The 24,873-nt window shown below is 48.8% G+C and overlaps 1 protein-coding gene across 1 annotated transcript; it reads right to left on the bottom strand.

The window, feature by feature from the left end:
- Positions 1–242: 242 nt before the first annotated feature.
- CHC_T00006700001 (hypothetical protein) lies at positions 243–857 on the bottom strand. The gene has a single exon (XM_005718836.1). The coding sequence runs from the start codon at positions 855–857 to the stop codon at positions 243–245; it is 615 nt and encodes a 204-aa protein (XP_005718893.1).
- Positions 858–24,873: the final 24,016 nt, after the last annotated feature.

Below are 24,873 nucleotides of genomic sequence, written 5' to 3'. Positions count from 1 at the left end.
CCCCCGACCCCATCCCCAATATACCCATCCTTACGCTCCTCGAAGACCATATTATGAATAATGACACAGGCCTGTAGAAGACGGCTCGGCTAATACGCAGAAACGCTTAAATACTACTCCGAAGACACGTTCCACATTCTTTCGTACGGCTTCTTGTAGCGCTGCAAACCTCTTCTCTTTCCGATGAGAAGGGTTCGCCACAGTGCTGACGAATATTTTCCACTTTAGATATTTACCGTCTACTAAATAGTAACTCCAAGTGAACACCTCTCCATCAATATAACATACTGTATATCAATCGGGGGATAACTCCCATTTAGAATATTTGCGAAGTGTGGACTCACACTAAGAATATTAATATCGTTCATCGAGCCCAGAAAGCCGAAACATAAATGCCAAATTCTTAGGTCCATGTCGCAGATCACTTCCATACGTAACGTAGGCTTCCTTTCTTTCCCCACATTTATGCCCTGAAACGCTTTGGGGCACTGCTCCCAATCCCACCCCACGCAATCCAAGCACCCAATGCAGCCAGGGAATCCTAGTTTTTCAAGCGAGGAGGCAATCTCGTTAAGTTCTGTGGCGGTGGGCGCGCGCAAATAACGGGGACCAAATTGTTGTGCAACCGACCAGCAAAATTGTTTCATCGACTGCAGCGTAGTTGTCTTCCCTAGTCTAACATATTCATCTAAACTATCTGCAGGAAAGCCATATGCCAAGTACCGTAAGGATGCGACTACCTTCTGCAAGAGTGAAGCACCAGACTTTCCCGTGCAATCTGGTTTTAGCCCACGGCGCAAGAACTGGTTGTGCATGACAACGTGAGAAAAAATGCGATAAAATAGAGGGCGCGACATGCGAAAGCGCTGCTCAAACTGTTCCGAGTAGTACACAGGTCCCCTTCGCATAGAACCGTCGGGCCTCAAATCTGCGGCAGGCCAGAAGTAGTCTAGCATTAGACGCCGATGAGCGGCGCGGAAGTCACGCGCAACGTTCGGGCGACGGCCGGGACGAGAGCCGCTGGCTTGCTGTGCTGTGTTCTGAAGTTGTAACGCCGCCATAGTTTGCATTTGATACCACAAGACAGCGGCAAGTTCAAGCTCGTCCGAAGCGTCATCGTGGAGCATGTGGCGTAGTGTGCCCTTCGTGGGCATAGTCACTGCGAGTAGCAACCAACTGGTTGGTATTGGTGGTTGGTCTCGCGAAGATGGAGAGGGAGTGCGAGGTGAGTGTGGGACCTCACCGTAAAGTTGTAGTGCTGACCGGTGGGGTGCTCATATGAAAGGAGGCGGTCCATTCTAAATTTAGTTGGACTCTGAAATCCACCGTGATTGAAGCACCAACGCAATCGTCACACGTTTGGAGAATATGGATTGGACCCCTCCCACCGCTGTGGACGCTCTCAGTGCGTGAGCGAAGCATATGGATCGGGATCGCTATCCAGGGTCAAGATCCAAATCCCACGCGTACGCGGTGTACACGTGTTACAACTGAACAACAGCTGGTGGGAGTTTCAAAATACTACAGCCCATGATTTGGTTTGGTGCAATGTGATAAAAGGGAGTGCCCCCTGGCCAGGAACATGTGGAGAGGGATGTGCACAGGATATGTAGTAGCGATATACAACATACAAAGACTTCAAAACTGGGTCTTCCTTTGCAGCGGAGTAAATTAAATGAACGTGATCTTGCTGCGCACAGCACTCAGGGGGCGTTTTTGTGTATTCCCTGCCGTGCTTTAATCCGGTTCAAGTTACAGGCCGGTGGTGGAGTCGCGTAGACAGTGCATATGCCGTTCTATAGGAGAATGAGGAAGCACTGAAAATGGGTTTCCCATTACACTAGACACACACGTTTGGGCTGTCTGCCTCATAATTTTCTTGCAACAGAAAATGAAAACAGGTAAGACCAAGAAAGGAAAGGATCCCAGATGACTGCCATGTAATGATTTCAGAAGAAAAGCAAACCATATTTCAAAGATAAAACGTCACGAATCAGAACCAACTCATCAAATTATTTTGTACCAGTACAGAACAACGACACAATCACCAGGTCTGTTTGCATAAACGACACGGAGAGAAAGTAAGTCGCGTTCCTTAATGCGTAAGTTGCTTTTAAACGCTGGGAGAGTAGTCCACAGGCTTCCGATGAGCACGTGTTTCCGTATGGATGCACTGCGCTCGATACACAATTCCATATGTGCCACTCTTTCTAGCATGAGTAGGTGTCTCCAATATTTTGCATTTCTCTCCAAGTTGCGGTGCACCGTGACATTGAATTGGGTAGCATTTCTGTCATAAAACATAGTGATACATCCGTCGTCCCTGACACCCCACGCGTACACGCGGCTCACAGAATAATGGAATCTGCTATACTATCATCAGTGACTCTCTACGTCTCAATAGACATACATCTATACACACGAAGGCACGACATTGTTCTCAACAGAGCAGTACAAAATATAAATGTCCGGCCGGAAAAAGAAGGTGTACAATTTAGTCGCATTGATCAAGCGCATCTTGCTCAGTAAGAAAAACCCTCGGGTTCAGATAACGAGGAAAGCCGGGTTAGAATATCTACTAAAGGGCAGATAGTTTGCTAGTACAGTAGGACAAAGGTAACTGTTGCTAGCACTCGAGGAGTGCTCTCTGGGGCCCTGCAAGGGCTCCCGGCTCAAAGGAGAAAAACAGAGAGGCTGATGCCTTTTTTACTGAGCTGCATTGGGTCTATTCTCTTATACCAGACGGGTACCATATCGGTCCCGGGGATGGAGCCCTAGGGGGCTGGTAGGTACCGAATTTGGCAATACTGTAGCCAAATTTCAGACGTCCACCCCAAAATGGCAGCAGAATAAGAGAAGTTGGCGACGATCGGGGAAAGAGTAGAATCGGAGCAGAGATAACTTTAACGGAACAAGAAAGTAGAGCAAGAAGTGGGAACGGGTAACTCCTGCTGCCAAACTGAACTCCACTAGCAGACAGACAGCTTAAGTACAGAACATATTCTTGGACACAAGCTTCATCGTGAGGTTGGAATAAACAGTATGATACAAGTGGAAACAGAAAGATGAGATGAGACATGCAATAGAAACATTGCATGTAGGTGACAGACATAAGACACGTAATACATTTCATGTCCATGATACGAGATGGACACGACACAACTGAGCGACACAGTATCGTCATATGCCATTTCAAAACGTCCAAGTGGACATCATAACAGAAAGGACTTGGGGCTTGAGCGGTCGTGCGATAAAATGTTCGAACGTAATCGAACCAGAAATATGACGAGAAACTTATAGGTAGATAATCGGGCTTATGACAACGACATTCTTATACAGACAGCAGACTGCTACAGGAACCAAGAAGAAAAACAACAGCCAATCTTTCCTTAAAACGTTTTATCGCCCAACCTCACAACACCTCGTTTATATATCTCTAGCGGCATTTCCGTCGCTCCACTCAAAGATAGTGTTATTTACAATAAACCAAGAGGGCAAAGCACCTCTACCTTCACCTTTACAGACATTGCCCGCCGACTGTGCAACAATCATCCATGTTATTACGTTACGTGTCAAACCGCACAGGACAGTCCGTCCTTCAGGATAGACCTATAACTAGCGAGCGACGACGAGTAAACGAGGAGGCTTCGGTCTTCTGTTCACACAGGTTATGGACACCTTTTACTACCTTGCATAATTCAACCTTCCCCGCTTCACGATCGCAACCCACCACGACAAGAACAAACCGATCCCTCCCAACGCGGAGGAGCCCCAGGCTAACCCCATCTCAGCCCCTCACTTACGTCCCTCTACCGACAAATCCTACGACATCAACACACAACACGACAAACCACGTCCCTCCACCGACAAATCCTACCACATCAACACGAAACACGACAAACCGAACGACAAACTACACAACAAACTACAAGACAAATCACACTACATCTCACATCACTAACAACACTAACCAGGACACACGCACCATGGAAAAACGCCCCGACATCCCCCGCCTCGATCCAACCAACTACGGGCCGTGGATCGTGGCCACCCGAGCAGCAGCACACACGATCGCCGCCATCGACCACATCACCAGCAACCCCACTCCCCCACAAGACCCCACCGATCAAGCAACATTCAACCGCAACAAGAACCACCTACTCGGCAAGCTGATCACGTCCATACCAGCCCACATAGCCAACCTCATACTCACCCCCACAAGCGATCTAACTCCTTACGATCTCATACAGGCAGTCACCTCTCACTTGGACACAACCAACGCTTCAGACCACAAATACCTGAAGCAGCTAGCCGAGCAGACACATTTTCTACCCAGTATGACTCCTGATCAGTCTATCAAGGCCCATGAGCAGATCAGAACCAGAATGATCGCAGCACGGTTCCCAGAAATAGCCAACCCCAAAACAACAATAGAGTTCCTCATCGACGGCCTGCGGTTCAACCCTGCCACGGCCGCGATTGGCAGCCAGCTCATTGCCCTGGACCCCAACGACACAAAAGACTTTGTGCACAAGTTCAATCGAATGGACCTCTACCGGCAAGCGGCACAACCACGCACCTCTCAAATGCACGGCAAAGCCGGAGGCTCAAAATTTTTTCAGAAATCCAGCCTCGGCCCCTCAACGCTACAACCGCGTCTCCCGCTTGAACCTCCCGGTACCATCTAATCCATGCAGATTCCACATGTCACGAGGTGTCTCCCGCCCTCGACACACCGACGCCGAGTGCAATCACGCAGCACACCCCCGCCACCGTACCCGTCAACCCGTTCGCACCAAGCCGTACCAGACGGCACGGGCCGCTCAACGTCAAGACGATTACACAAAGGACCCGGATATGGAGCTGGACGACACAACCGATCACAGCCTGCACCATGACTACTGTACGTACATCCTCGACTCGGGCGCCCACCCAACACACATGGCCACCCTCGCCTCCATACAGACACCACAACCCATACAGCACAAAACAAAAACCGCAACTAACCAAATCGTAAAATGCAGGCACAACAGCAGTCGGTTCTAAAAAGGATTTTTCCAGAGTAAAAAGATTAACAATTTCCCCAAAAATAGGCTAAATTCTTACTGTAGTCATCCGCACATACCGTCTATTTACGGCGCGACGACCAGAACCGCAAGGCGCCTAGTGCTCCCCTTCGTATTACCGCACCACCCTCCCGCGGGCGCCGTCACCCATCACCCCCCGCATTGAACAAAAGGATCCCGACGGTTGCCACCCCCAATTGTATACCCGCTGATATGTAAATCCGCTAGACGATTAGAATGTCTTTGACAACACATTTGGCCGACTATACTGGCCTCCTTCGTCGCATAAAAATAAGGAAAAGTTTGCAAATTCTGACGCGGGGCAGAGGAGCCGAGGAGCGCAGCAGATGGCGCCACGGACCCTGGACCCCGTCCGAAACTTCCCATTCAACGCCTGGTGCAAGCGAGAAATTCTCTCGCAAACAGTCCCCGGCCAGTAAGTTAGGTCTTTCTGTGCACAGCCTTTCAACGAGGACTACGCCCTTAAAACACAACCGAGGCCACAGTTTTCCGATCGAGTGCCTCATCGCCAACCTGGCACGGCTCTCAGCTCCCTCAATCCCTCTGGCATTCGTCAGCTGCATCACAACCAGAAAAAACCTCTCCGGCCTCTCTCGCGTAAAGAGCGTGCCATGCTGTTCGAACAAAGTAGCGCGCGACCAGAGGCGAACGCGGTAGCGACTGTGCGCTGCACTGGGTGACCACATCTTCCGCAAGCGCATAACCTGGCGAATGCCAGCTTGCGGCACATAAGGCATTTCGCCCAGCTCTTCAATTTGAAAGCAGGTTTTTTTGTGCAAAATGCGATGCACCCCCGGGTTGGCCGTTCCCTTCGGACAGAACAGCCACCAACCAAAAAAAATTACGACAATTGGAACAACGGATCCCGTTTCACACGTGTAACCTTGTAAGTGATTTGTGCCCGGGAGACGGACCGTCTCCTTTTCCTCTCGATCCTCCCTCCGCCGTTGCCACAAACCCTCGAAATGGCCTCCCTTCCTGTCCTCGTCCCGACCGGGCGGCCCCTTCCCCGCCGCGCCATCTGCCACACACGCACGTCCTCCCACAACGGAAGAGATAGGTCATGCGCAGTTGTTCAGTAGTCTTGACAGTTTTCTCTACATGCGCTTCTGCGTGCCGCTTTACATCAATATTGTTATGTGTGGCAATGCAAAGTTGCGGTGGTTTTCTGCCATGGCAGAGCTGGAGAAGGTTCTTCTTGGGATATATACAGCCGTCCCTCTTTTGTGGTGCTCACCGGGCCTTAATATTGTAAGACTAGCGATCCCTTCAGTCGCAGTGTAGACACACTTTCTGGACTTGATTGGGAATTGTTATATGAACCAAGCAAAAGAGATCCGTCCGAAAAAACTTCAACGCCTCTGAGTATTGCTCTCCAAGACACTGAATAATTGCGTCCAACCCACATCAATTCATCCGCCCATTGCGCAAATGACAGCCATGTTCACATTGTCAGACATCGTTCCCCTGTTTCCGTGTGTCTACGCAAATACATTGCAAGCATAATAAATAGATCACCATCTTCATTAAGGACCGTGTACTGTAGTCACCCAGTTTACGGTCTGCGATATTGCATCAGCACCGCGCACTGGAGTGTGTGCAACGGCAAATCCACTTCGGACCACGTCTCCAAACTCCTCGTCACGTACAAGCTAAGCCCGACTGTCGTCGGATAATAATCACCTGCTTTCCCATAGTTATTGATATCTTTCCCCATCATACTACGCACATCGCCAGCATCATGCTGTACTGACCACAGCAATTATCCACTTAGAGCGTGCACATTCATTTCAGTTTCCATCAACCTTCCTGCCTTCACGACTAGTTTCCGCCGAATGCAAATCCAAACCCAACGCTGCATTCCTGAACTGCATGAAGCAGATTCTACGACAAAATCTCTGCGCTTCTATACTCTGGCAAATCCATTGGATTGAAGCAAGTTTGAGCCAAGGGAAGGCGCACTGTGTTCCCGGAGACACAATGAATCTGGAATTTTTGCACCCCATTCATACCCGGAAGCGTTTCAAAGCCCTCCAAGGGCACTTTGCTGTTTCCTGTCACAAACATCACGACACGCGCCAGGTCTTCTTGATCCATGTTATGATTACATCTCCAGAACCATGTGATCGGCGGTGATGCGGCAGTGTAGCTTGTATATTCTACATTCGCTTTCAAATCAGCCATGTCAATGTCTGGCAACCCTGACATGAGTAGTTCTAGCTCCAGCTCGTTATAGATCCTAATGTCGTCGTAAGGAATGAGCTCGTAGAATCCCTTTTTGAAAGCTTCAATCTGCTTCTTGATCGCCTTCGTCATACGCACTTCCGTCACCAACCGTACATATACACTATTATCCTCTGTAACTGCAATTTCCCTTCTATTTAGCACCAGATCGACAACTGATTGCTTTCCAAAATCATCATATAGGTGAAATGTGCGTGGAATTGGCGTAGCTGAAATAAAGAGCGCATCAATACCGCGGTATCGGGCTCGAATCTTCTCCTTTCGATTAACTCCCAATCTATGTTCCTCTTCAACGATCAGCAAGCCCAGGTCTGGAAAATACATTTGTCGTTGAGTAACATCTCAGTGCCTACGGCGACGCGCACCTCTCCAGAGCATAATCTATCTCTGTTCTCAATGTTTATCTTCCGTGAAGTAAATCTGGGCATGCGGGCCATTGCGACTTTGAGGGAGGCCCCTTCAAATCTGCTTCGAAAAGTATCGTAGTGTTGCTGCGCCAGAATTGTAGTGGGGGTAAGGATTGCGACATGCTTTCCAGCTGCCAAGATCCGGAGCCCCGCTCGAACTGCAACTTCGGTTTTTCCAAACCCCACATCACTGCAAAGCAATCGTCCATTGGGCGTCGATTCTTACTCATGTCTCTCGTGAGCTGTTTTTTGTGACCTCCTGGTCCTCGGCGACGACATCGGCTAGGTTCTTGCTGGTGAGCGTGACGACATCCGACTTGTCGGCGGCGACGAGAGAGGCGACGAGAGAACCGGTCAACTAGGGAGGAATGTTTCGAGGGCACGATTGGTGATCCGTTGATCGCCGAAGTGACGACTGGGTACGATTTTCTCAATCCCTCCGTCCAAAAACCTTTCCCCGTATATTTGTTTATTTTTTTAGAGCATGCGGTGCCGTGTAATGAGCAAACAAACAGCCGCACACAGCATTACATGCATCAATATCTGGTAAATACCCGCAGGGTGTTTAAAATTCTCCAAAAGGGTCTAGTGCTTCCATAGTAAGGCGCTGGACAACATCGGGGATCTTACCAGTCGTGTTCAACTCTGGAAAGTAAACAAGAACTGCCGCGGACGGTATATAACTCTGTGATTGATCGTTTTGCTTCATGGGGGCGTAATTGCCAGTGTAGCACAAGCTCTCTCCTCTCTGTCTCCGAACAAGTCCAAACCACCGAACAGTCAAAATAACGTTGACAGTATTTGCATTCTCAACATGTTCAACTCTTCCCAACCAGAATGGTGTCACTTCGGTCACGTTTGAGCCGCAGTATACAGTTACCATGCTGCCCCTCTCATATGTGCACGTGTCCTCCAGAGCCAATTCGCTTTCCGAATCATCATGCGAAGCCTCAAGGTGGCGGCAATCATCGCAAAAAGAAGCAAATGCCGGAATTCCCAATCTGGTAGGGCGAACTCCTTGCTTTCAATTGCGTCTATTTCGGAAAGAAGTCATAACACATTTTGTCTACATCCAATTCTGTTCTCTGTCACATTTACGGGCTTGCGGTACGCGCTGATGTCCGCTTGGGAGGGTTTGTTAGTTTTTATGGGCTCTGCGTTTGTCATATCAGGAACGAAATGGAGGAAAGAACCAAAGAATCTTTCGATTCTATCAAGTTTCCGAAGTGCTTCCCTCTTTTCCACCATTTTGTACCCGACCAGACAGGTAACATGAGCACCACCTCCTTCGAGCTCATGAGAATCATCCCGCTCGAAGACAAACTTTCTGAACCCGAGCATGTTGTTGATTCTCGATGCAACTGCACTTTGTTTATCACAGGCACCTGAGAAATTGTTCATCCCAGAGACGCGGCTAGCATTTATGTTGTTTGGTACTGACGCGTAGTTTCCCCCTTGACTCCCAACAATGTGCCTGTGAAGTTCCGAAACATAGGCTGTATTCCTATCCCGCATGAAGACAGAAATTCGGCTGAATCGGCGATCAATGTCCTCATGTGTGTGTCCAACCTGTAGAAAGTTAACAACAATGCGGTTGAAGACCCCTTTATGCACCATGTAATCACAAAATGCAAAAAGACGCGGTTCTTGTTGTCTTTTGATGTATTATCCAGCTGAACCTTCAGCTCTTTAGGAAAACAACTCATACCTTGAGCTCTTTTCGCATCTCGCAACAGAAAAAGCGAGCGACATAGCGCATCAATTGTCTGATTTGCACCTGAGGGGATGTTGTCGGCTGACGTGAAGAAACAAACGAAATGGTGTCCAGAAAGTGCCCCGTGATAGCAAACACCAGTGACCTTTGTGGTACAATTCCACACCACGACTCCCGATGGGAGATGAGCACCGCCTGGACGTGCGGTTACTACTGTAGCAATCGTGCACGCGCCCTCGGAAAGCGCAGTAGTACCTCCACGGCGTACACGTGGCGTAACCGTCGACGCCGGTCGTGGCCACGGGCACACGTGTGCGACCCGTCCGGTAAGTAATTAGCAATTAGTAGTTAATGGCACAAATTAGCCAATTTAGCACAGTAGCTGGTATACAGTAAGTAACAGCTACTGTAGCGGGACAGGAGTCCTGGCATCCCACTTAGGGGTTAAGACCGGGGGCACCTGCCCCGTTCCAGTAAACGGGGGCAGACTCGCCTCCCTTCCCTTTACGGCTAATTGCTATCCCGTTCCGGTTTCCCTTTTAGTGTCAGGCTTCTAACCCGTGACCGGCCGTCCGGATCTAACACTACCGACCGGCTGCGCGTCACCGGCCACGTGAGCCTTCCCTCTTTTCGAGTCCTTCCGTACGGTTTGCGTTCGCGCGTGGGTTACCCAGCGGCGCGCGCTCCCTTACCTCTAACCCCCCTCGTTTCCGAGTGGTCGGGACGAAGGTAGTTATACCACAACCTTCTGCTTGAGAACCTTACCGGTATCTCTTTTTGTCGTCCTGTAAAAACGTGGTAGTCCAAACTTCGCCTGGTCGGCCCCGTCAATAATTACGGAAAGAATTTCCTGGGGCCTGTCAATTGCTTTTGACTGAATGAGTCGATATACAGCTCGCTCAGAGTGGATTTGCTGCAGATGTGCGCGGAATCCTTTCTTTAGTTTTTCTCTAGATTTTTCATATCATGTTTTCCTAGCAATTAATAGCAGACCCTCCTTAAAGCTTGAGCACGTGTCACAAACGGAAAATCCGTGTCTTCGTCTACACTTGATATGTGAGGCATACCGCTTCCAAGTTTCGCAAAAGTGAGAAGAAGAGCACGCTCGACGGCCATACATCCCTTCATTTTCTCGAAACAGCATGTAAACGAGGTATTTATTTCCATGTGGGAGGTGCCGCTCGATGCTGTGCGGCATTTCATCTCCGAGATCGTCTGCCAAGGCTCGCAAGAATGAAATCACCGAGGATGTTTTAGTTGAGCCCCCATCTGATCCCCCATTCTCCCGGGGAGGTGGGAAGCGTTCGCTGAAGGTAGTTCCAGGACATTGGCAATCATGGTCCTTGACACTTCTAGAGTGTCAATCACCATTCAACAAACCTGCCATCCATCACAGTAGAAGTATCGCCGTGAGTACTGTGCGTCCGGAACGATTAGATCAGCGAGGCGTGCCTTTCTTTCATCACGAGAAATTGACAGGAAATTCTCTCGCATTGCTCTACACTTCTCTGTACCCACTTCGACGACGCAAAGACGCTTGCAACAGCGTTTTGGCATCCAGTTGTTGATGTTTTTGATGGATTGGCGTCGTCTCTTCTGTAATCGCGACTTCATTGTTTTGCGATTGAGCGCGATTGGGACTTTTGATAGGGGAGGAGTGTCGTCTAGCGTCGTCATGGTATCGCTCTATGTGCATGTCTCTCGGGTTCAACGCTTCAGATAGTGATGACGAACCTGCAAGTATGGACTGTGCGCAAGCACGCACTGCGGTGTGGAATCAAGAAGGCGCAGCCAAACGATTACATAATATGTAGTCGTTCGCCTGCCCCTTTCTTGCCGAATACCAGTACAAGATATTATCCTGTACTGGTATTCGGCTGGAAGCGAAAAGTCAGCAACCCAGATCACTGTGTTCTGTTTTCGAAAGAGTAGACGTTAGGGATCTATATCAGATTCCTCTGGTGTTGCGTTTCATTTTTTTCTGAAGGTTACACTTCGAAGAATTTTTCAAAGTCCTTTTCTACGCCTGAAAATGCCTTGAAAGTGACAAATGTTTCCCTTTACGAAGCAAATATTGCGATTCCTACGGAAATGTTTCGTCAAAAGATGGGAAATCATGGTAGAGCGGACAGGAATTTGTTCGGGACGATAACTGATATCTATATCAGCTGCCTCCCCCCAACCTTTTCCGAAACTCTCACATTCGATCCACTTGTTCAAATGTTTGAACTCAATGTTCAAATCTTCGGAATGAGCCGTGTTTATTCTCTCATTCGCTTACGATAGTTTTTATGCCTACAAAAAAATAACAGTCGCAACAATTTCCCGAAGCCTTTGCTGAAGTCAGAAGACTCGCGGCATTGCCTTTTAAGATAATCAAATCCTGCAACTAAAGCGAGGCAGAAAGCCCTGCAGTCATGAAGGTTTCAGGAAGTGATAGTACGAGTGATATTGTGACTGAAGACGGCGATCCGCGAAAAATTGTCAATCTCTGGTACTCCAGGCTAATTCGTTCTCGAGATGAAGATATTGTCAGAGAGGGTTTTCCGCAAAATGGATACATCAGCACTTATCTAATATCATGTCGAGTGGCTACTGTTCCTGAAATACAGCTACTCTTTGAGAGAGAGCCACATTGCTACACGCTTGAAAAGGCATCAGAAGTGGCATTAGCAGTGAAAAGAGAAGAGACAGATGGATGCGCTGGAGGGTATCGCTTTTGCTATGATGGACACATCCGCAAAAGAGTAGAGATACAGCTAATGGAGGACAGAGTTTTGATAAAAGATTTCAAGTTGAAAGGTGAATTGGTAATGTCGATGCCAGCTCAAGATGAGATTGCGTATGGACTTTCCAGAAATGCTCTTCACTCTGTCTGTGTGCTGCTCTCTTTCCTCGCAACACTCCTACGCTTCCACGAATACGACGTTGAGCTGAATTCCTGGTTGAGCCAAAGGCGACAAAAACATTTATCAGCGACCGAAGTTGCTCGTCGCCTGGTTTCAAGTACTGCAAGAGGGGTTCAGGATGACAAGATTATGAGCAAACAGACTGAAACCAAGCGCCAAATCTTGGGGGTTGCTCGCAAGTTTCCCATTCCTACGGTTGACTACTTACGGGATTTCATGTGCAATGATGATGGAGGCTTGCAAGCTGCGTTCACATTGGCAAATTTGCGAGTAATTCCCAAAAGAGTGACGCCAGAGGAATTTTGCTGTTGATGAAACGATTTATCAGGTACTATCAAGATTGCTTGCCTTCTCCGAAGGCGCTTCCCCCCCAAGGATGTTTCAACACAGTTGGTGCAATTACGCCGAGCAATTAAAGAACTTGAAAACTTCAAAACCCTTTGTGACTACGACGAAATCCCTGATGAGATGACCACAATTGCAGAAAGAATGACGTGTACGCAGCTGCTGGACATCCAAATGCAGGAACATGCGTTCAGCAAGCACATCATACCACCACTTGAAACTGCTTGCAGAAACCTGGTGCCGAATGGGACGAACCATTTAGAAATCGCCCGAAAAAAAATGCAACAAATTTCTTAAGAGAACAGTGAGCACCTGGGTTTACATAAACATCCTACGAATGATTCAGACACTGAACTATCATCTCCAGATATTTCAGAGAATGGAAGCTCGAAAGACACTGAAGAAGGGGGCTCTACGGCCAAAGAATCTCCCTCATCGCACACTCAATTCGAAGACGGGCACTATGAAGAGAACAATGAGAGACCAGTAGAATCAATTGCAGGAGCAGCGTGACTAATTGAGGCATCTCAACTGATTGAGGCATCTCAATTATTACCGGTTGGGTGGAAGATGGTGCAGGCTACACCTGAAGACTTCATGACACAACAAGATGAGTGGAAAATGGTGCAAGGGAAAGCCGATATGGTCATGACTGTTATACAAGATGATGAATCCAATGAGGACTGCCTGAAACAGGTTGTACGTCACTGCGGTATGGCGATGAAACAGAGCGGCGTGTGCTATATTTTGTGCAATTTTATTGAATTCTCGAAGCTTTTTTCAATTGTATCTGCAGAGGGCATGGAAATGATGAAGCACCCCATGCTTTACATTCAAGATCCGTCAACAATCAAGACAAAGACATTATCGCAGCACCCTCAAGAGTCAGGATTCATCGCAGCGGTATTCTGGAGATCGCGCGATCGCAGGCGAAAGCATCACTACTCATATGCTAAAGGTTATAGAAGCTCAACCCTTCCGTCATGGGTGAACTGTGTGACAAACGTACAACAATCCCGAAATCCCCTCTGCTGTGAACAAGGCAACAACCTTAAAGTTAGAGACATGGAAAAAGATCTCAGTGTATCTATTCTCGAGCAGTGGTGCAAACCTGCAGGTCTCTGTTGTAATCCTAGAGCAGGCTCCATGTCCATGGGTTTGGCATGCTTGGACTTAGGTGTCCAATACATTTCGCTAGAACATGACTCGGAAATTTTCAGAGCGGCGAAAAGGAGGTTAGTCGCATCCGTTCAAGAGCAAGCCTTCAAGCGAAGAAAACTGGAGCGAAGTAGTCGGGGAAGAATAAAGGAAACGGACAAAGAAAACGAGAAAGAAGGAATGTTCTGCGGGATTGGGGAGAAGCATTGTCGCTTTCCGGGATTGGAAACTTCGTTTTCGTGCAAAGCATGCTGCGTAGGAATGCATGACCTATGTGAATGGGCCAAAGTCGTGAGAAACGTAAACGTCGAGTCACGAGAAATGGTTGCCGTTTGCTCGGAGAAGTGCTTTGCGTTGGAGAAATGGGTCCATTTCTTCGAAATGGCCGTCGTTTTGGTCCTAGATCTACTACGAAAATTTCTTTCACGGGAGATAGCCTTTGAACAAATGCTATCAAAGCTCAGTAGTGTTTGAAGATCATTCGACCAGTGGTCTATGGACATTAAAGCTACTGTGAAGTTCAAGATGTCCGCTTCTCGGGGAGATCCGAAGAAGTTCTCTTGTGAGATCCATTTCTGTTCATTGGGGTGCCCCGTTCAGCCGGGTGTGGTTCCATCCAGATAAGGCAGCCCTCACAGATAAGGCATACAGCCATTTAGGTCTACCATAGCAAACTGAATAAAGTCGCCGTCGCCTCCGCCACCTACAGTGGTCGGAGGCATCGGACCAGTTCTTGGCATCACACCGGGGTGCTTAGAAAAAGGGTTTCGAGCTCAAGTCCAGATTGAGATTTTGAATTCCAAGGTTGAATCTGCGTGTTCTCCCTCTTTCTCGGTGTGGGAGTATGTGCAGCTGCGCATACAGATACAGTCCTGCTCGCGCCTAAAACATATGTCGCCCACTTATAACAAACTATGGGCGATCCTGAAGGCCTGTGGGTATTTACCAGATATTGATGCATGTAATGCTGTGTGCGGCTGTTTGTTTGCTCATTACACGGCACCGCATGCGCTCAAAAAAATAAACAAATATATGGGGAAAGGTTTTTGGACGTAGGGATTGAGAAAATCGTACCCAGTCGTCACTTCGGCGATCAACAGATCACCAAACGTGCCCTCGAAACATTCCTCCCTAGTTGACCGGTTCTCTCGTCGCCTCTCTCGTCGCCGCCGACGAGTCGGATATCGTCACGCTCACCAGCAAGAACCTAGCCGATGTCGTCGCCGAGGACCAGGAGGTCACAAAAAACAGCTCACGAGAGACATGAGTAAGAATCGACGCCCAATGGACGATTGCTTTGCAGTGATGTGAGGTTTGGAAAAACCGAAATTGCAGTTCGAGCGGGGCTCCGGATCTTGGCAGCTGGAAAGCATGTCGCAATCCTTACCCCCACTACAATTCTGGCGCAGCAACACTACGATACTTTTCGAAGCAGATTTGAAGGGGCCTCCCTCAAAGTCGCAATGGCCCGCATGCCCAGATTTACTTCACGGAAGATAAACATTGAGAACAGAGATAGATTATGCTCTGGAGAGGTGCGCGTCGCCGTAGGCACTGAGATGTTACTCAACGACAAATGTATTTTCCAGACCTGGGCTTACTGATCGTTGAAGAGGAACATAGATTGGGAGTTAATCGAAAGGATAAGATTCGAGCCCGATACCGCGGTATTGATGCGCTCTTTATTTCAGCTACGCCAATTCCACGCACATTTCACCTATATGATGATTTTGGAAAGCAATCAGTTGTCGATCTGGTGCTAAATGGAAGGGAAATTGCAGTTACAGAGGATAATAGTGTATATGTACGGTTGGTGACGGAAGTGCGTATGACGAAGGCGATCGAGAAGCAGATTGAAGCTTTCAAAAAGGGATTCTACGAGCTCATTCCTTACGACGACATTAGGATCTATAACGAGCTGGAGCTAGAACTACTCATGTCAGGGTTGCCAGACATTGACATGGCTGATTTGAAATCGAATGTAGAATATACAAGCTACACTGCCGCATCACCGCCGATCACATGGTTCTGGAGATGTAATCATAACATGGATCAAGAAGACCTGGCGCGTGTCGTGATGTTTGTGACAGGAAACAGCAAAGTGCCCTTGGAGGGCTTTGAAACGCTTCCGGGTATGAATGGGGTGCAAAAATTCCAGATTCATTGTGTCTCCGGGAACACAGTGCGCCTTCCCTTGGCTCAAACTTGCTTCAATCCAATGGATTTGCCAGAGTATAGAAGCGCAGAGATTTTGTCGTAGAATCTGCTTCATGCAGTTCAGGAATGCAGCGTTGGGTTTGGATTTGCATTCGGCGGAAACTAGTCGTGAAGGCAGGAAGGTTGATGGAAACTGAAATGAATGTGCACGCTCTAAGTGGATAATTGCTGTGGTCAGTACAGCATGATGCTGGCGATGTGCGTAGTATGATGGGGAAAGATATCAATAACTATGGGAAAGCAGGTGATTATTATCCGACGACAGTCGGGCTTAGCTTGTACGTGACGAGGAGTTTGGAGACGTGGTCCGAAGTGGATTTGCCGTTGCACACACTCCAGTGCGCGGTGCTGATGCAATATCGCAGACCGTAAACTGGGTGACTACAGTACACGGTCCTTAATGAAGATGGTGATCTATTTATTATGCTTGCAATGTATTTGCATAGACACACGGAAACAGGGGAACGATGTCTGACAATGTGAACATGGCTGTCATTTGCGCAATGGGCGGATGAATTGATGTGGGTTGGACGCAATTATTCAGTGTCTTGGAGAGCAATACTCAGAGGCGTTGAAGTTTTTTCGGACGGATCTCTTTTGCTTGGTTCATATAACAATTCCCAATCAAGTCCAGAAAGTGTGTCTACACTGCGACTGAAGGGATCGCTAGTCTTACAATATTAAGGCCCGGTGAGCACCACAAAAGAGGGACGGCTGTATATATCCCAAGAAGAACCTTCTCCAGCTCTGCCATGGCAGAAAACCACCGCAACTTTGCATTGCCACACATAACAATATTGATGTAAAGCGGCACGCAGAAGCGCATGTAGAGAAAACTGTCAAGACTACTGAACGACTGCGCATGACCTATCTCTTCCGTTGTGGGAGGACGTGCGTGTGTGGCAGATGGCGCGGCGGGGAAGGGTCCGCCCGGTCGGGACGAGGACAGGAAGGGAGGCCATTTCGAGGGTTTGTGGCAACGGCGGAGGGAGGATCGAGAGGAAAAGGAGACGGTCCGTCTCCCGGGCACAAATCACTTACAAGGTTACACGTGTGAAACGGGATCCGTTGTTCCAATTGTCGTAATTTTTTTGGTTGGTGGCTGTTCTGTCCGAAGGGAACGGCCAACCCGGGGGTGCATCGCATTTCGCACAAAAAAACCTGCTTTCAAATTGAAGAGCTGGGCGAAATGCCTTATGTGCCGCAAGCTGGCATTCGCCAGATTATGCGCTTGCGGAAGATGTGGTCACCCAGTGCAGCGCACAGTCGCTACCGCGTTCGCCTCTGGTCGCGCGCTACTTTGTTCGAACAGCATGGCACGCTCTTTACGCGAGAGAGGCCGGAGAGGTTTTTTCTGGTTGTGATGCAGCTGACGAATGCCAGAGGGATTGAGGGAGCTGAGAGCCGTGCCAGGTTGGCGATGAGGCACTCGATCGGAAAACTGTGGCCTCGGTTGTGTTTTAAGGGCGTAGTCCTCGTTGAAAGGCTGTGCACAGAAAGACCTAACTTACTGGCCGGGGACTGTTTGCGAGAGAATTTCTCGCTTGCACCAGGCGTTGAATGGGAAGTTTCGGACGGGGTCCAGGGTCCGTGGCGCCATCTGCTGCGCTCCTCGGCTCCTCTGCCCCGCGTCAGAATTTGCAAACTTTTCCTTATTTTTATGCGACGAAGGAGGCCAGTATAGTCGGCCAAATGTGTTGTCAAAGACATTCTAATCGTCTAGCGGATTTACATATCAGCGGGTATACAATTGGGGGTGGCAACCGTCGGGATCCTTTTGTTCAATGCGGGGGGTGATGGGTGACGGCGCCCGCGGGAGGGTGGTGCGGTAATAGGAAAGGGAGCACTAGGCGCCTTGCGGTTCTGACCGTCGCGCCGTAAATAGACGGTATGTGCGGATGACTACAGTAAGAATTTAGCCTATTTTTGGGGAAATTGTTAATCTTTTTACTCTGGAAAAATCCTTTTTAGAACCGACTGCTGTTGTGCCTGCATTTTACGATTTGGTTAGTTGCGGTTTTTGTTTTGTGCTGTATGGGTTGTGGTGTCTGTATGGAGGCGAGGTTGGCCATGTGTGTTGGGTGGGCGCCCGAGTCGAGGATGTACGTACAGTAGTCATGGTGCAGGCTGTGATCGGTTGTGTCGTCCAGCGACGACGAGTAAACCAGGCATCGGTCTTCTGTTCACACATTACGCGACCGCGCATTACTCATGTTTGCGCCATGCGTAAGTAGGGCCGTTGGGCTTCTCGTGGCGAAATATGTGCACACGTGTCATCTTTCACGCCACTTCGGGAAGGCATGCAGTATACTCCAGGTAGCAATATATATTGCCACCTGGAGTATAGTGCATTTCATCTGGGGCCACCATACATATCATGATAATATGTATGCTGGCCCCAGATGAAATCCCCGCGGTGTACCCATATGGCATGTTTATTGCTTGTTTGCGTTACCCTGAAGTACTGCCCTATTCTGGATGGCCAGACATAGAGCACAATTTATCCTGTGACTTACTTTGCGTAACAAACTCTCTACAATACGAGAACGTCGTTTCCGTTTTTCTCCCCCCTTTCTTCGTATCCGATACTTTTGTGAACAACATAGCACAGCGTATGCACCAAACAACATGCATTCCTTTAGTGCTTCACGTATCTTCTACCCTTCCTGTCGCCTGGAGAAATTTTCGGTCTTCTGAGGGCCTAGTTCTCTAGGAGACAAATGACCTCATATGAGGTCACTTTCAACTTATTTTTTCTGGAAAGGCCATCTCAACAAGATGGAAAAAGATACTCTCGCCACCGCAGTTGACTTCTGCGTTGCGGAAGGGTGGAGTTAAGTGAGATCTGCACGTCTTTTCCAGCCATTTTTAAAATGCCCAAAAAGGGAGCCTTTTTGACCAACCTCAAAACGTTTTATGTTGATATCTTCGAAACCAAAACGCCTGTTTAAAAATTCAACTGATCATTGAAACTTCATTAGAATCTTAGTCTCTCTGTGCATTGACAACCGCCATGCCAATGTTTTGCAAGATGTTATTGCCGAGGGCGTATACGTTAAAGAAATGGTGTCCAAACTGACTTTTTGAAGTTTCGATTCAATTTATATATATTTTGCAAAAACAAGCTGGCCTCGAGGTCAAATTGACGGTCGTCCTAGACACACATAATAAGTATAGCATGACGAAACACTAAATAAGCCGCACGTGGTACCCTAGGGTAGGACACCGCCGTTGTGGATTTTATCGGCTGTCTATAACTATATATATGGTATAACTATAATTGTGCCTCGTCATGGTGCGTTGTTAAGTGGGCAAAAGGTGTAATTTCTCCTACCATTCTAGAGGTCTCATACCTTAAAACTCACGAACCCCTCTTACGCCTGGCCGTACAGTCTAATACCGTCGGTCAAAACAGTGAGGCTGCGGTCGTCGCTATTCACCGCTACTATCGTTATTCTTGTACAGTACATGTATATTCAAGGTTAATATGTGTGAAAAGTGTATGTTGTGGTGGGCAAGTGCGGAAAAAAGAAAAGGGATGGAGAGATGAACAGGGATGCAGCAAGCTATTTTCAATGTGCTGTCGCGAGTAGATTGGAGACCGGCATCTCGGGTGCTGCTGGGTACGTTTCAAGGTTGGTAATGAAGGCGCAGGTTATCTGTCTTTGCGTTTTCTTACTGCGATCTACTTCCAAGTGTACTTTACCTGTCGCAGCTTTATTTCCACGGTGTATTTCCGCTAGAGCATTAATCCTTGTCCTCTCACATTCTCTGCACTTTTGGCACGTCTAACATCTCCAGTATCCATGTACCAAGATCATGGAGTTCCAAGGATGGTATCGAGTACTAACAGTGTCCACCGGCCATGGAGGTGGCCACTCCATTATCCTTCTCATGACCTGGGGTTGTATCTTCATGCGTCTCTGTCAATCTGGTCCCGAGACAAACAACGAGACCGTTTTAATTGGCCGTGCAGCAGCCAAAGAGCGAAAAAGGTGCCTCCTCTGGGCATGGAAGTGTGATGATTCCTTCATACGGCTTGCAGTCATTGTTGAAATGAAGACGCCCGTACAAGTGTGGGTCTGCCTTGTTACAGTAGTATTGTTGCTGCATATGTATGTATGCAGTAAGTGAGTGGCCATTTGGCCATTCACTTTTATATTTGAGCTTAATTTGTATACTTCTTTCTACGGACTTCATCGATCCCTTTTTAAGATACGATGAATTCGTCCTCACGAGGAGTATTTAGCACATCACCGGGTGTATTGGGGTAGTATAAAAGCAGCTCCCCACTTCCTAGTAGAGGAAAGAAGTGAGCAGCACACAGAGAAGAATCTCAGCCATCCTCGAGGTCAAAAGTTCCGTTCGTCGGAAGACAAGGGTGATTAAAGGGGTACCGTCCGTCGGTGCTTATTTCTCTGTTAATTTTTCCTCAGTATTTTCACAGTCATTCAACCCTCTGGTCGTTACCCAGCTGTCCCTCCCCTTGGCTAGCGGTACCCGCATGGCATGCAGAGCTACAGCCAGCGGACGGCTGATTGGAGCAGGACCCGCCGCCCGGTACACGCCCTCTCGAAAGCGGCGCAAAGCGTCATGTGACGCCTGCGCCGCTTTCGAGAGGGCGACTGTTCACAGTCCACATCGACAGTCTCGTTTGCGTATATCTCGTTTACGTACATATACTGTATCTCGTCGCACCTGCCGCGCCCTCCGAAATCCATGCCGCATGCCACGCACGTACAGAGCCGCAGGCCAAATTTTACGCAGCGGCTGAGCGCGGGCGTCCAAACGTAGCAGGCGCGCGGAGCCCCGCGCCGCGCCGCCGCGGCTTTCGCGCGCCCCCTCCCGCCCCCTCCCGGCCCCTCCCGGCCCCTCCCGCCGCCGCGCGAGCCGCCGCGTGAGAAAAGCATGACGTCACGCGCCGCCCGCCGCATGGCGAACGCAACAACCGCCCGCCCGGATGATGAGCTTGGTGCCGCATGGACACGCCCGTGGCCCGCCCACACGCGGCCTCCGCATCCGTCCTATCTAAACGCGCCCCGCATTCATATCTCGACGTGCACAGCGCTTGCTGCGCTTGTCGCACCGTCGCGATCAAAAGGTAGCGTCTGGGTCGCCGAGCTCACGGCACGAGAGAGCTCGGCTACTGCGACATGTATCATGTAGATCGCCGAGCTTACTGACCCGAGTAAGCTCGGCTACTGCTCCATACACAGCAACGGTACCGTTACGGTGCCGTACCCTCCTCGTCCTTGGGGGCCAGAGGGAGTAAAGACGGTAAACGCACAGCATGCTGCGCGTCTCTGTCCACTCCACTTGGTTTATCCGCTCGCCCCAATATCCCCTCCCGATAGTTTCAGTCTCCCGTTAACTCGACGCCACTACCCCGCACCACACCCAGATCTCGCCCGGGGCCCGGGCCCGCACAAGGCGCATGTACCGCCGCGCCCCCGCCTCGCCCAAATCAGGGTCACCCCGCATATGCCATCTGCCAAATCCGCCTGCACCCTATGGGAAGGAGATGGGCAGATGTGGAATAGGCACAAGAAGTTAGAATGAGAAAGGAAGACTGCAAGGTTGAAGAGCAGTGTGTTGTATGTTCATTCTGTTGAAAGCTATCCGCAACCATCCCCACTTATATCGCTACTGCAGAGCTACTGCATTCCTAATGTTTCAGCTAGGTATCTCCCAAAAACGATGCCCACTCAAATGATACTGTATTTGGCGCATATGCCACATATCTGATATCAGCCCTGAATTGTCATATTTCCATCTCTATAATTGCAAGTCTGATTATCCATATCGATTTCCTTTTGTGGATTCCATGCGAGCGGTGCAACACTGCCTCCCTTTTTGCAGACGGAGACAGTTTTATAACACCTCCCCTTGTCACCGATGCAATACTGTTTTCGGCTGCTTCCTTACATTTGAAGACCGAACGCCTTGATGAACTGTTCATGCTTTGTCGGACCCAAGGCCTTAGTGAGACCGTCAGCAGGCATCCTCCCTGATTCCATATATTGTATCTTCACGATACTTTCGGCGATGTTCTGACGAACAAAGTGGTGGCGCACATCAATATGCGTAGAACGTTCATGAAACTTTGGGTTGCTGGCCAGCGCTATGCAACCCTGGTTATCTTCCAAAATAACAGATGCGTTTTTCTGCGGAAAGCCAAGCTCTTTAAGAAGGAGTCGAAGCCAAATGCACTCCTTAACTGCAGATGACAGTGCCATATACTCGGCCTCCACCGTTGATAATGCAACTGTGGGCTGCTTTTTGGTTTGCCAACTCACTGTGGAACCGTTCACCTGAAACATGTAGCCGGTTGTTGAGCGTCTGTCGCTCTTATCCGAAGCCCAGTCCGAATCGCAGAACCCAACAAGCCTAATTTCATTTTTCTCATGAGGTGAGGTAGTGCCACCAAGAACCAGAATAGTTTCCGTGGTCCCTCTCAAATACCGTAGCAATCGCTTGACTGCGGACCAATGGGAGTGGGCAGGGTTAGACATGAAACGGCTCAGGACGCTTACTGCATGCGAAATGTCGCCTCTAGTCCCAAGCATCGCGTACATTACGGATCCCAAAAGTTGCTGATATCTCGCGGTCAGTGCAGCATCGAAATTTCTATCGTTTTGTTTCGTGAGCGAGGTGCTTTGGGTCAGAGGTGTAGCCATTGGTTTAGATTCAACCATCTCAAACTTTTCCAAAATGTGTTGGACATAGTGCGACTGCGAAATAGTAATTGTTTGTTGCTCTCTATTTCGACTGATATTCAATCCCAGACAGTGTCCGATTTCTCCCATGTCCTTCATCTCAAATTCTCGAGACAACTGGTTCTTAATCTGGATTATCATATCGAGGTCCTGTGCCATTATAACAAGGTCATCAACGTAGACCAAAATAAATGCTCCGCAAGTACCATTGTTCATGACGAAAATCCCGTGGTCTGACTCCAGTGACTTAAAACCGATAGTCACAAGGAAATCGGAGAGCTTTTCGTACCATGCGCGAGGGGCCTGCTTGAGTCCGTAAATTGCCTTTAACAATTTACATACCAACGCCGAGTTGCTGCTTTCATAGCCTGGTGGTTGCTGCATATAAACTTCCTCCTGCAATTTGCCATTGAGGAATGCCGTCTTCACATCCATCTGATGGATTTCCATATCGAGAATGGCGCCAATGGCTAGCAAACAGCGAAGTGATGTAAACTTGCAGACTGGCGCGAATGTTTCGAAGTAATCAATGCCCGCCTTCTGTGCGTAGCCCTTTGCCACAAGCCTGGCTTTGAGTCTGTCAACCGTCCCATCCACGTTATACTTCATCTTGTACAACCACCTACACCCAATAGCAGTCCGACCTGCAGGTAGTGGGGACAGCTCCCAAGTCTCATTTTCTCGGAGAGACCTCATTTCTGCGTCCATCGCAGATTTCCAGTCATCCCGATTGCACCCAGACATTGCTTCTGGTAGTGAGAGAGGCTCGTTGATCTGAACAAAGTTTGCATGCCCGGAATTCTGCATCGGACTAAATCGGGTTGGTGCCGTGCGGTTTCGAATTGGATAGCGCCTCTGCTCCTCACTAGACTGAATGGTGGGCGGGATATGAGTCAACGAATCCAATACTTCGTCATCCGTCATATCTGCAGATGGTGCGACTGGCTGTTGCGATATATCATCATTCCACTCAACGATGGCCTCCCCTTCTGAGTTGCCTCCGATAGCCGGTTGGCTACTGTGGTGGCCCTCGTAAAAGTTTCCCTCGTCAAAAACAACGTCAATAGCCTCTGTAATCTGTTGTTTCTTCAACGAGAATAGGCGGTAAGCTTTTGAGGTTTGACTGTATCCCATCAGTAAACACTTTTGAGATCTTCGTCGCCACTTGTCACCAGAACTTCCCAGAACCTTGGAGTAGCATAAACTGCCAAAGATACGCAAATGATTTAGACGAGGCACCTGACCGTAAGCCCTTTCGAACGGTATTTCATTGTGAAGAGAAGAGCCGGGACAGCAGTTCCTAATGTATACTGCAGTGTTCACGGCCTCAGCCCAAAACGAGAAATTCAATTTGCTTGCGAGCAACATTGTACGTGCCATTTCCACAACGGTCCTGTTCATGCGCTCCGCTACACCGTTCTGCTGTGGGGTGTATGCAACACTCGTCTCATGCACAATACCGGCATCTTTGAGGAGAACCTCGAAGGCATTGCCAGTGTACTCACCTCCATTGTCGGTCCGTAGTCTTTTGACACGACATCCGAACTGCGTTTCTGCCGTAGCCTTGAAGTTTCGGAAGCACTGAATGATCTCACTTTTTTGTTTCAAAAAGTAAACAACTGTGTAGCGGGAAAAGTCGTCTATGAAAAGAGCGAAGTACCGGGCACCTCCTTTTGAAGCCGTTCTCATTGGCCCGCAGACATCGCTGTGAACCAGTTCCAGATTCTCCGACGAAGTAGAACTGCTAGAAGGGAATTAAACTCGGTGTTGTTTCCCTTCAACACAAGGGGAGCAAACAGGCTCAGAACTACCAACTTTCTGCAACAATTCTCGAGCGTTGAGAATTTTCACAGATTCCGTGTTAACGTGTCCAAGTCGCTTGTGCCATAACTGTAGATCAGTAGTGTCCAATGCCACAAGAGCCTGTTCTTTGGTCGACGGAAGAATAGATGCGCTTAGCCTCCACAAGTTTCCGACTCTTTGAGACTCTGCAATGACATTTCCGTCCGTGTCGGCGATCTGACATCCGGCTTGGCTAAATCGAACACTGTAGCCCTTTGCGGAAAGTTGAACAAC

Source organism: Chondrus crispus, genomic scaffold (genome assembly GCF_000350225.1).
Source record: "Chondrus crispus Stackhouse genomic scaffold, scaffold_5, whole genome shotgun sequence".
In the NCBI taxonomy this organism is placed as follows: domain Eukaryota; phylum Rhodophyta; class Florideophyceae; order Gigartinales; family Gigartinaceae; genus Chondrus; species Chondrus crispus.
This window is presented reverse-complemented; position numbering and strand designations above follow the sequence as displayed.